Source organism: Abrus precatorius, unplaced genomic scaffold (genome assembly GCF_003935025.1).
Source record: "Abrus precatorius isolate BTA unplaced genomic scaffold, Abrus_2018 Scaffold10, whole genome shotgun sequence".
NCBI lineage: Eukaryota > Viridiplantae > Streptophyta > Magnoliopsida > Fabales > Fabaceae > Abrus > Abrus precatorius.
The window spans coordinates 13,770,855-13,784,351 of NW_020874292.1; the positions used below are offsets into that span (position 1 = coordinate 13,770,855).

Below are 13,497 nucleotides of genomic sequence, written 5' to 3' on the forward strand. Positions count from 1 at the left end.
TTTTTTAATTTATTTTTATTTATATAAATTGATTTAATTTAAAATTTTCCATGAATGTTTGAGAATTAGGAAAGGTTACAAATATATACTTTAACTCGGGGGGAGAATAGGCGATTCTGCAATGTCGAAGAGGAAAAACAGTGGCAGACTGGCAGTAGAAATACAAGAGAGCCGAATCAATCCATAGAATTAGAATGTATATAGTACAACGAGGAAATTTCCAGAAGAAGTACGAAATCAACGTGAAAAAACTTGATTGGTATAACGTACTCGTTTATGGTTTTGGATGTATGAATATGCGAACACAAGAACCAGACCAAGCACGTGAATGATGGGAAAAAGCACATATTCACGCATAACGTGCATGCTTCACCAATTGTCTTCAATGTTGGAATTGAAACAAGTCCAAGGAATTATCACAAAAGCAGGGTTTCACGGTCACATTCCTTTCACTTGCAAGTTAATATTTTTCTCCGCAATTTCTCCGACAGGAAACCTTTCCCATGCTCATTCTCTCTTCCAACAAACATCCATGGACAATTCCTTTCTTTGCAACACTATGATTCGAGCTTTTGCCAACACTTCCTACCCTCTTCAAGCTCTATATATTTACAACCACATGCAAATCACCAATGTTTTCTCCGATCATTTTACGTACAATTTTGTTCTCAAGGCTTGCTCTAGAGCTTACAGGTTTATCCAAGAATTTGGCAAATTTGATCAGTTTACTATTGCTTCTAAAGGGGCTGAAGTTCACTGCACAGTTTTCAAACTTGGGTTTGTTCATGACCCTTGTATTCAGAACTCTTTGCTCTATATGTACTGTCAATGTGGGTTCGTCCCAGTTGCCCAACATTTGTTTGATGAAATCAGCGACCCAAGTTTGGTTTCTTGGAATATCATGATATTAGCGTATGATCGTATCAATGATTCTAAATCTGCAGATTACCTTTTTGAATCAATGCCACACAAAAATGTTGTTTCATGGAATACTATAATTGCGAGATTCATTAGGGTAGGTGATGTTGAGGCTGCAAGAAGGGTGTTCCAATTTATGCCTGAGAGGGATGCTGTATCCTGGAATTCTATGATAGCTGGTTGTGTATCTGTTAAAGATTATGCAGAAGCTTTAGCACTCTTTTCTGAGATGCAAAATGCTCAAGTAAAACCAACAGAAGTAACACTTATATCAGTTCTGGGTGCCTGTGCTGAAACAGGTGCACTGGAAATAGGTAACAAGATACATGCGTCTCTCAATTTGTGTGGACATAAGATTGAAGGGTATTTAGGAAATGCCCTTTTGAATATGTATTCTAAATGTGGGAATTTGAGTTCAGCTTGGGAGATATTTAATGGGATGAGGATAAAAACTGTGAGTTGTTGGAATGCTATGATTGTTGGTTTGGCTGTCCATGGTTACTGTGAGGAAGCTCTGCAATTGTTTGCAGAGATGGAACAAGAGCTTGGTACTACTAATCCAAATAGGGTAACATTCATTGGTGTTTTGATTGCTTGCAGTCATAAGGGTTTGGTTGATAAAGCAAGATGGTATTTTGATCATATGGTAAAGCAATACAAAATTCGGCCTGATATCAAGCATTATGGTTGCATGGTTGATATTCTAAGCAGATTTGGTTTGTTGGAAGAAGCGCATCAAATGATCAAGATTGCTCCTTCCCAAAATAGTGCCGTTTTATGGAGAACATTGCTGGGTGCTTGCAGGACACAAGTTAACGTGGAATTGGCTAAGATATGCTTCCAACAACTTGCCAAATTGGAGCATCTAACAGATGGAGATTACATGTTGTTGTCTAACGTTTATGCTGAAGCTGAGAGATGGGATGAGGTTGAGCGTGTAAGGAGTGAAATGATTAACTTGCATGTTTCTAAGCAAGTTGGCTACAGCCAAATCAATATGAATGAATCTGATAAGTTTTCCTTAAACCATTGGCCACTTTTTTAAACTCAATATTTCTTAGCTTTCTCCAAAGAGTGCACGAACTCCTGGCTGGCTTATGTTGATGACATTTTTAAATTTTTAAACTGTATACTAAGTATGTCACCGGGTGACCTTGTACCAAGTGAATATTCGTTAATCAGGCTAAATATCCGTTGACATGAAGACTCTGGATAAAGCTGGGAAACTTAAATTCAGCAACATTAATTACTTCTTTTCAAGCTTGTGGAAACTCAAATCCTTTGGTAAGAATTCCTTCCATTGTGTGGTACCGCTACTCTTATTATTTTCATCTTTTATAGATTAACTTAAGTCAACTTAATTTGCTTTTTTCCAAAAATTTGAAAGGATTACATGTTACTTGTTAGTCTTCTAGTTTTATATATATATATATATATATATATATATATATATATATATAATTATTTTGTTTCTTGAGTATTGATATATTTTCTGCTTGACTTAAATATGTTTTGGCCCTTACATTTTAGTGAATTTTTTGTTTTAGTCCCTTCAAACAAATTCTTGTTTATTTGGTCCTTACTTTTTCACGAACTATTGATTTTAGTCCTTTTCGTTGACATTTTACTTGTTAGTCTTCTAGTTTTATAAAAAAATAAAAAATCATTTGTTTCTTGAGTACTAATATATTTTTTTACTTGGCTTAAATATGTTTTTGATCCTTATATTCTAGCGAAATTTTTGTTTTACTCCATTCAAATGAATTCTTTTTGTTTTGGTCTCTACATTTTCTCGAACTATTATTTTAGTCTCTCTAACTGACATTATCTATCTAACCAAAAACTAACATTTTATAGTGAATCTCAAATATCATATTAGCAATAGGGACTAAAACCAAAACTTATAAAAAAGTAGGGACCAAAAGAAAAAGGATTTGATGGTCTAACCAAAAGCTGACACTTGACAGTGTATATCAAATATCATATTAGCAATAGGGACTAAAAACAAAACTTATAAAAAAGTAGGTACCAAAAGAAAAAGAATTTGTTTGAAGGGATTAAAACAAAAAAAAATTGTTAAAATGTGAGGACTAAACTGCCTCCAATTGGATAGTTGGAGGATTAATTGAAAAATAAATACAATTTAGTGGAATGCAAAATGAGTTTCTGAAACACTTGAAGATTGAATTATACTAAGACTACTTTCTTCAGTAAAGAAAACTAACGTCATTTGTATACTCGTGTTCTTAGGTATAATAGATGGAATCTAAGCCTAAATAAGAAAAGGATCCTCAAGGACATGCAACTAATCCAAGATCTTAATCCTCCAGACACAGAAAGGATCTTTCAGGAGCATATAAAGATGCTTCCAGAAAGTAAGTGATACTGGTACTATTTTTCAGTGGCATTCTCGTTTGTTATATTATTGTTCATGCTTTTTATATTTATATTCTTTACTGATGAACAACAGAATGACACTTGATACGAAGAGAGGGGGGTCCAGTAATAGCATCATGAGTAATTTAGGCTGCTCTAAGATAAATAATGACGGTTGTGATTTGGGCAGCACCATGCACATGAATTTAGAGTTTTCTTAGAAATGACTTCTGAAATCTCATACAGGTAACTGACAATGGGAAAGCAGTGCTTAATTCATTGTCTCCAGCTAATTGTCCTTTCAAAATATGATCGAAGGTATATAACAAGGTTCCATGAAATGAAAGAGCTTTGGAGCACCAATATTTAGTGAAGATGCTGTGGTTGCAAATTCTTCTCATGATCCAAGGGTCTTTAGTTTCATAACAACATAAAGATGCTAAGGTAGAAAGTCTCTAGTTTCTTTACTTTGAAACCATATATAAGAACAGAATTATATTGTTATGAAACTTCCCGTAGGACCTAGTCACAGGCCTAGATGTGGAAGAACCCTTCTTGCAACCTACTTCTTATGATATACACAAACACATTGACTATCACTTTAACAACGAACATGTTGCTTCAAGTTTTATTATATTGATCCATGCCAATTTGACTAATTAACTGGCCAATCTCTTGATCAAGCCTTTGCCTTTGTCATCTCTTTTTCAAAGTCTGGTTATCAATTGCTTGATAGACCTACAGAGTAAGACAATAGGTGAAGAGGTTTTCTACCATAGACCAATTGGAAAAGGGTGGCATCGAGGGTTGTGTGGTAGGACGTGTTGTAGTAGTACTCAGCTCAAGGAACCCAATTAACCCATTCTTGGAGATAAATACTAGTGAGGTAGTGAAGGTGTTCAATGTACAATAAATGCTTTTAAGTAACAATGATCAATGGAATTCTTGAGTTATATGTTGATATTGATTTAGTTGGTAGTTATGTAATGATTGCTTAAGCAATATAACTGATATAGCATGTAAATAATTTTTCAGATTTAATTAATTAATTAATTTTACAATTATATAATAATTTTATGTTACAAAATTTTGTTAATTATACTTTTAGGTTGCTTTATTAAAGATATTAATTTATTAGATGATGACGATCTTGAGTATAATTTATCAAATATGTTAGAAATAAATGATAATGATGTTGATAACGAGGGTGAAATTTCCAGTGAAAATGATACAAATATTAAATGTGACTTGAATTCAATTGTTTAATCAAGTGAAATTAGTACTCTGGTTTCATTTGGTGGTTGGCAACAAGGTTAGTTAATATGTATCAGGGATACATAAGTCAAATTAAATAAATATCTTACATAATATTGGTATATTAACAAGAGAAGATTAAAATACACTTTGAAATGATTGTCAACATTATTAATACATTAATTAGGATTATCCTGATGAAGGAATATAATTTGTATATTCAAATTTAGTTTGTTCGTGGAAAGTGTATAACATCCTCTTTTTCATTTATTTAATAAATTGATGAATGGCTTGGTATTATATTGTGTTAGACTGTATTGGAGTGATTTAAGGGTTGGTAGAATTTTAGTGTAGAGGATCTCGCTCAGGCAAGACAAATCTCTCTTAAGCGAGACTAAGCTCCCAGAACTACATGTTTTTAGGACAATCTCACTCAGACAAGATGATTCTCGCTCAAGTGAGATAGGATGTATTCAATCCAACTGTCACCTTGCCCAGGCTAACGTGATCTCACTCAAGCGAGCTGAGTCGCTCAAGCAAAAGACTCACAAGAAAATGTCCAACTCTCTGGATGTTGCCTCACTCAGGCAAGCTGTACCTCGCTCAGGCGAGAATTGCATCGCTCCAGCTAGCTGTTCCTCGCTCAAGCGAGAGTTTGCGAGGCTGAGGGGTATTTGATCATGAGTGTCGCGCTCAAACAAATTATTAAAAATTGAATTGCATAAAAATTATGTAATAAGAGGTGCAATCCGAGTCGTCTCCTAATGATGATAATGTTATATGATTATGAATTTGGATAGGGTTTGATTTATAAAATAACACTGATTAAAATGAAAAATTAACAAGAATTAAAAACTCTAATCCAAGAATTTAGAAGAACTATGACTATTCTATCACCAAATTCCAATAAGATGCATCAGCTAACAAATTAATGATTAACATTAAATTCGAATAAAACATCAATTCAAATTCAGCATTCACATGAAGACCCTCATGCATTCGATTAACACACAATCGCTTAAAGTTCAGAAACCTCTAAAACCTAATTGATTTGTGTTAATTTAATTCACTAATGCCATTAATCTTAGATCTCAAACCTAAAAATCTAATTCACATTCCTTCAAAAATTAATTACACACATCAACCAAATAATATGTAATCAAACAACTGCACAATTATTAATCCAAATGAATAACTTCAATTTGAAAATCTAATTAGCAAAAGGAAAACAGAGGAAGAGATGAAACCGGAGTTGTTGTTGAATGAATTGCGAAACCGATCCTCAAGAATGTCTCAACCCTTTTTCAATCCTTGGATTAGATGAAAGTCTAAGCCTCCATTAATGGAGGAAAACGAAAGGTAAAAATGTGAGAGAAGAGAAAAGGCAAAGAAGAAAAGACAAAAACTCTAAAACTTGTATTATTCCTCCCGAAAAATAACCAACCATTTTTCAACCTGCTGCCCTAATTTAAATACAGGCCTTTTAAGGGTCAAAACATAAAAACTAATTAATAATTATTCAATTACATTAATTCTATACTCAATAGCTATCTCTGGAATCCTTATTTGTTCAAGTTTGAATTTTGGAGGGAAAGTTATGCTTGTAATTGCTGCCTAGTATCCATGTTGAATCCGAGAAGATATTGTGTGGTATTTTTGGCCATGAAGATCTGTCAGTTTCGATTTTTGATATGAAGAGAAATTGTAGTCATGGATGTTAGCTTCAAAATTCAACTAGAATGGACTTAAACGAACATCTGTGGACTGAGATATGGCCCAAATACTACACCAAGGTAAGAAATCGTGAGTGTATATTTCTGACTTTTTTCAGGCCCAGTTTCGACATTTTATCATCAGAATTGGTTTCTGACATCTTTATAGGAATTGTGCGCCTTTCTCTCAGCTTTCCTACAAATTAAGAATCATAATGAAATGAGCTCTACAACTCAAGATATGGCCCAAAAAACAAAACAATATCAGAATTTGCCTAATGCTGGAAAAATTAAATAAAGCCCAAATAAAATTCAAACATCATAAAATGATCAAATTCAAACCAATTAAGCACAAAAGAGGATTAATGAGCTAGGAATGAGAGGAAATAAGATTGTAAAAATTCCAATTGATTAGTATTTAAGAGATTTCCAGCATAGAAATTTCATTTCATTCCAAATCTTATGTTTTCTTCTCGTTTTCTCTGAACTCTCACTTCCTTCTCTCAGATAAAACTCCCTCAAACTCCGATTACTCTTCAAATCTGAGTTTGGACGTTAAATCTAAATGACTCAAAATAAGTTTCTCTGGATTAAACTTTGTTTTCAATGATTGTTTCTCTTATTTTTCAATCTTAACAGATATCTATTGGTACTCAGGAGAACTTTTGTAATTGAACTCTAATCTTTGTTAATATCGCTTCACATACTTATCTCGAGTTAAGGAGGGCTTTATTTGTCGTTCTATTAAAATGTTTATTTTATGCTCATTGGAGCACTAGTACATAAGAGATTATGTGTTGAAGTATAATATTTATGAATGATAGCTGAGAATATGCATGTTTGGTTGTTTGGCTGGAATATGTTCACGTGAAATATATCATGAGTACTCAATATGGAGCGTTATAGAAACATGTTGAGGGATTATGGTGTAATTATATGAAATATGCCTATACAAGATGTTATGATGAAGCATGATATTGTATTTGTGAGTTGAAATGTATGGACTATATGTCGAGATATGTATATGAGCATTTTGTGGCTGTTATGAATTATGATGTTGGTCGTAATGAGTTAATGAGTGAAACTATACTCTAATGGGATGAGTAGTGTGGACTTAGTCTGAAAGTGTTTTACTAAGCACGACTTATGAGTGGAGAATGAAAGGATTCTTGAGATAAGTACAAGTGTTGGATATGGAATGGATATAGTGTGAATAGTTACAAAGATATACTGAGGTATAAAGTTTGGAGATGATAAGAAATCTGAAAGAAACATAGGGTAGTGACTGACATTTGCGTATGTGTACACACTCTTTCTAAGAGCGAATGTGTCACATGACTTCACGCTCGTTTTCTGACTAGACTCCTGACTATACTTTTGCTAAAAGGCCCGTTATTGTATACACTGTATCCGTGTATATAGGCTAACCGACGATTATTTACCTAGTTGAGTAAGACCTTAAGAAATGCTGGAAACATCATTGTTTGTGATCACAGTGCACTAGGAGTGTATATTTGAAGGAGAGAATTAAATAAGTTATAACAAATTATGGTGTTGTAAATATGTGATTATGGTTGTTCTGTGAATTAGTTGCTGAAATGATTATGTTTCTTTATGTCATACTATAATTCCATGTAATATGTTAATTTTGTAAAATGATAAACCAGATGCTCATCCTTACTAAAAATTTTCAGGAAAATAGGATGACGGTGCCTCAAGAAATGATTAGGCTGGTAAATAGTTTTGTACAATATATGCTTAATTATGTATTTAATGAGTAGCAAAAAATATTTCATTTTAAGTTGACCGTACATGTTGATGATATACCTAGGAATATTATTATGTTGGAGATGAGACTATATTATAGTGTCTCTTTTGACTTCCCTATGAATGATAGAATTCATCATACCTTATGTATATATATCTATAATGGTACGGTTAGGATCCCAGCTGCCATAGCATATTTGTGCACGTACCGTGATCACGACCATCTCAGAAGGATGACTCGATTTACATTCGAGTGAGTGTTAGGAGTTGAGGTTACAGCCGATTCAGGAGACCTACCTTGGATTAGATGACAAACTTAATTCTGATGATTTAGAGGAGATAAAGAGATGACATGGGAATGACTAGTATCGGGTCCATAGTGTTGAGATATGTTTTAAGACTGCTCTGGAATACTCATTTTTGGATTTCATGTATTTTGATGAACAGTTTGTGAATTATTGTACTTGATATTTATATGTATATATATAAATGCAGGCTTAGTACCCATATTTGTAAAATTAATTCTAGTTTATTATGATCTTTTTTATTTACTATTGTTCAATTGATATGGTATTGTTAAGAAGTTTTGCAAATAATTTTATTTACAAAAAGATTCTAATTTATTCGTATTTATAATGTTAGTTGTATACAAAAATTCACACTTTATTCCAATCTTGTACAAATAATTGTGTAGTTTAAGATAAAAAAAAGTTAGGATATTACAAAGTAGGTGATAATTTATATGTTGAATTGTAATTTGATATCAATCAATTTCTACAGTTATGTGAAATATTAAAATAATGTATTTGGTTGTTTGTGACCAGTGAACGTTCATTTATGCAAAAGAACAAATATGTAGGCTTTTAAAAAATCTGATAAACGACATAATTTAGTAAATGTCATGATATCACATGATTATATTAATTTGAATTTAAAATTTATTTGTTCATGCATCTTAGATATATTTTAATTAAATTTATCATTTTAACATCTTTTTAAATTATCATGTAATCTTTTATTAAAATTAAAGATGAAATTACAATAATTTTACTATTTTAACTATATTAATTTATTATGTTTGTTAAAGGATAACAAGTAAAAAACCTTCTGTCATTATTGAATTCATACAAGAAATGATTGTTGGTCTATATAATAAAAATTTTGTAATTACTATACATTTTGTAAGTTTCATTAACTTAACTAAATTTAAAAATAATTTATTACGATAAAAACATTTTAAATTTAATTTATTTAACAATATATTTTAATTTAAAATTATATGTCAATAGTAATTTTATAATTAACATAAAATTTAAATAACACATTATTTATTTATATATTTATCATAAAATTATAATGTTACTAAATTTAATATATGTTCAAAATTATTTTAAAATTTTACTATAATATCACAAATATTACTACACATTTTCTAACTTTTACTAACTTAACTAAATTTTTAAGAATAAATTTGTAAACACATTATTTTTCTTTTTCAATGTAAAATTATATGTCAACTAATATTTTACAAAGAATTAAATATTTAGTAAAGAAACAAAATTACATAATTATTTTTCTTTCTAGTTGCTAGTTAGAAAATTAGCACAAAAAAATTATTGATGGTCCTATAAAAGAAAACAAACACATAAATTCAAATCCTTTCATTGACTAGTTGACATTTGGTAAAAATAGAGAGAGTGACACCTCTCTCACCTAAGCAACTTTGCATATGTGACACATGTCACACTTAGAGCAAGTGACGCACCTAAGCAACTTTGCATACATGACGCATGTCACACTTAGAGCAAGTGACACTTGTCTGACAAGAGCTGCTATGCATTGTGCCATGTGCCAATTTGTGAGAGATTGGCTTCTGTTGAAGAAGAGCAACCAATCATAACATGTCATGTGTTCAATTATAGTGTTTTGGCACCAATTCAAGGTTTTGTTTTTTATACTACTTTCATTGTTCATTTTGCCCATTTTAGTAAATTGTTTCAAAATTGTTCTGTTCCAATATTTTCCTAATAAATTTTGTTTAAAATAGTGAAAAAGTCCTATTTCTGTATGACCATCGAATTAAAGGTGGTAAGTGGAAGAGAAGACCAACTTGGAGCCACTAAGGTGGATTAATTCCTTCCAAAACAAACCAAGAAAAATATTTTCATGATTTGAAACTATAGTTTCAAAAAGACCATGTAAACAAAACACCTTGGCAAAGAAAATATCAGCAACAAATGTAGTAGTAAATAGATGAGTTAAAGGTAAAAAAATGGACATACTTTGATAATTTATCAACCATCACCGTAAGGACTAGTTTACCTCAAGCCCTAATAAGTCTTTCTACGAAGCTTATAGAGATATCAACCCGAATTTGGTGAGGAATAGGGAGAGGTTAAAGAAGGCTTGCATGTTGTAAATTTTTCCATTTCTGGCATTGACATATGGAATAACTTTACACAAATTTTAATGTATACCTTTCCTGCAAATAAAATCAAACCATCACGTATAGTCCAATCTGGCTCTAAATCCCTTACTTCAAAACATTCTTTTTCATGAGTTGAAAAAAACTCTCATCTCTTCTAGATAAGGCATCAATACCCTTTTTCAAATTTCTTGCCTTTTATTCGACTTGGAAATCAAACCCCAAAAGCTTGCTAATCCATTGTTGTTATGAAGATGTAGTTAGACATTATTTGATACAAGGTCATACATGAGTCAAAATAATAAAAACTTAATTACTATAGTATGAGGCAAGCAACTAGAGTCATCTTTCAAGGATCATCAAAGCAATTTTTCAAAATAAAAATTTAAATAGGGAAATTTAACAAAAATCGATAGAGAAAAAATTAAAACGAGAGGAGGTAATCAATCAATTAAATTAAAATTATGAATGTAATTAACTTGAAGAAAAAGATAGATTAAAAATCCACAGAATCTTAAATGCATGTAATTTTGATCATCACAATATCTAAAGATTTTGATCTAAATTTGAACAATTATCCAATCCAATTATTAATTCAATTGAATAACCTAATTGAACCAGATCACAAATTAAATCAAATTATCATTTAACCTAATTCGAATTTAATTATCAAATCAAAATATCAATCAAATCATAATTTAAATTCTAACCCGCATAAAAGTTAATCATAATCACAATTCACAAATATGATATTAGAGAAAAAGAGAATAAACTCATAGCAATTAGTCCAAAACTCAGATCGGATTTACACCATTTGAATTTTGCATATTGAATGAGAGGTTTAGCCTTCTATTGAAGCACTTAACCCAAGCGAGAATGAGAGAAAGATGAAAGAAATCGAGATAAGGTAAAATAAGGATTCTTCTTAAGAGTAAAATCTCAAAATATCAAAATTGCACACCTAATTTAGAGCCTTAATGGTCTATTTATAGGCTTTGATTAGGGTAAACTAAACAGCCAAAATTTGGGCCTCAATTACAGTAGAAACTCTTTAAATTAATACTCGATAAATTAATAAACTCTCTAAAATAATAAATTTATCCGGTCCCGACTTGGGCCAATATAAAAAATTGAAAAATTTGATAAAATAATAAGATAATAATTTTTTGGGAGATCCCTTTATAATTTTCGGTCCCAAGAAAATCATAAATTCATAATTCATAGAAACTGAAAAAAAAATATTACACTCTATTGAAATATGATTCAATAGTTGTCTGTTTTTCTTTAAAGTTCAAGTCTATTTGGAGTTCATCTCTAACTTTTCTTATTGCATCCAATAGCTCAGGTGTTGTATTTTTGTATTGTATCATAAAGTTATGAAGAGTGTTTGACGCCATAAGTACTTCCTTTCGCCTAAGAGGCTCCAAAGACATTGTATCATCTTCGTCGTCATCCTCTGCATTGTTCTCAATGATAGTACCCACAATATCTTCTAAACTCTGAACCTCTGAACATGCTTCATTTTCACCTGGGTAGTTCATTAGATTGTCGATATCCATCTTATTACGATAGCCACATTGATTGATCATAGTCTCGAGGTCTTGAGTTTCTTCATCAAAAGTGGATTCATCCAAATTTCTTGCAACGTCACTATCTGAACGAATTTTACAGTGTCGGAAGCAATTCGCTATTGTTTCTTTTCGAACATCTATCGTCCAAGCTGAGATTGCCAAATTGATAGCATCAAGGACATTTATCTTCCCTGGATCAGATTATCCCACCTCATAACCTTCCAATATTTTGCGGTAAAACCTTCTACGGTAATGCATCTTGAAAGCTCTTATTATCCCAGCATCGCAAGGTTGAATTTTTGATGTCATGTTGGGTGGCAAAAAGAACAACACAACGTTTCTTAGCCCTTCAATATTTCTTGGATGTGCTGGACAATTATCCACCACAAGTAGAACTCTTCTACCATGCATCATTTGGTCAAATGAACGAACATATTCATCAAAACGCACACTAGTCATCCATGCTTTTTTGTTAGCTCGATACTGACAATTCAAGCTATTCATGTTGACATTCTTGAAGCAACGAGGCTTTGCATATTTCCCAATAATCCATAGAGGGATTTTTTCAGAGCCATCTTCATTGCAACAAATAACTACCGTCAACCTTTCTTTATCTTGTTTTCTTCCTTTAAGTTGTTTTGTTGCCAGTGAATGATCAGCTTGTAGCCTATAAAACAACCCAGTTTCATCCATATTGAAAACATCTTTCATAGGGAACTGATCAATTTTCTCCCAAATCGATACCAATTTCTGCTCCATGTCTTGTATATCAACAGACCCACTCTCGCCAAAACGACGAAATGACTTTATGCCATGTCGGTGCTTGAATTTCCCAAGTCATCCTATAGAGAAGTTAAAATCTGAATCATCATGAGGGTACACGAGTTTCATTGTATCTCTTGCCCTCTGCAAAATTAATTCTCCTGTGATATTCACACGTTCTTGATGCTGGAGAAACCACTCATAAACAACCTTCTCCATGTCAGGATATTTTGCTGGTTTGTGTCTTTTGATCTCTGCTCTTCCCTTTTCTATTTTAGCAGAGAGATAGTCATCTGACCGCTTAAGTGTGTTTGATATTGTTCCTTGACTAACTTTCAACTGAAATTTTCCCTCAAGCCATCTCTACAAGTCTTTTTGTGTGCTTGCAGGATTATCTCTCTTATACTCACACAACTCCTTACGTATTTGATCTGACATAGTTGATTTTGCAACACCTTTTAGATGAGAAGCCATCTTGTGAGATATGGTTTGAATACTCTAACACATTCATGTAATTTATATATGCCAAACTTGCTTAAGAATACATTAAACACATTTGTTCCTCTTGTTTACATTTACTGTACTTCAAAAGTCATTATTGATTTCTAATGCATATGTAGTGTAGTTACTAATTTACTGTACGTTGAGTCCCAAGGTTCGTTGCAACGTAATTCTAAGAGGCATAGATTAATTTGCCTTTTTGTTTGGTATG

General features: G+C 32.0%; 1 protein-coding gene and 1 pseudogene across 1 annotated transcript; one reads left to right on the plus strand and one right to left on the minus strand.

Annotated features, from left to right (window-relative positions):
• Window positions 1-331: 331 nt before the first annotated feature.
• Window positions 332-1,963, plus strand: LOC113851941 (pentatricopeptide repeat-containing protein At5g15300-like). Its single transcript, XM_027482217.1, has one exon. It carries the CDS (start codon window positions 332-334, stop codon window positions 1,961-1,963), a length of 1,632 nt encoding a protein of 543 aa, XP_027338018.1.
• A 9,730-nt stretch (window positions 1,964-11,693) lies between these two features.
• Window positions 11,694-13,265, minus strand: LOC113853202 (annotated as a pseudogene).
• Window positions 13,266-13,497: the final 232 nt, after the last annotated feature.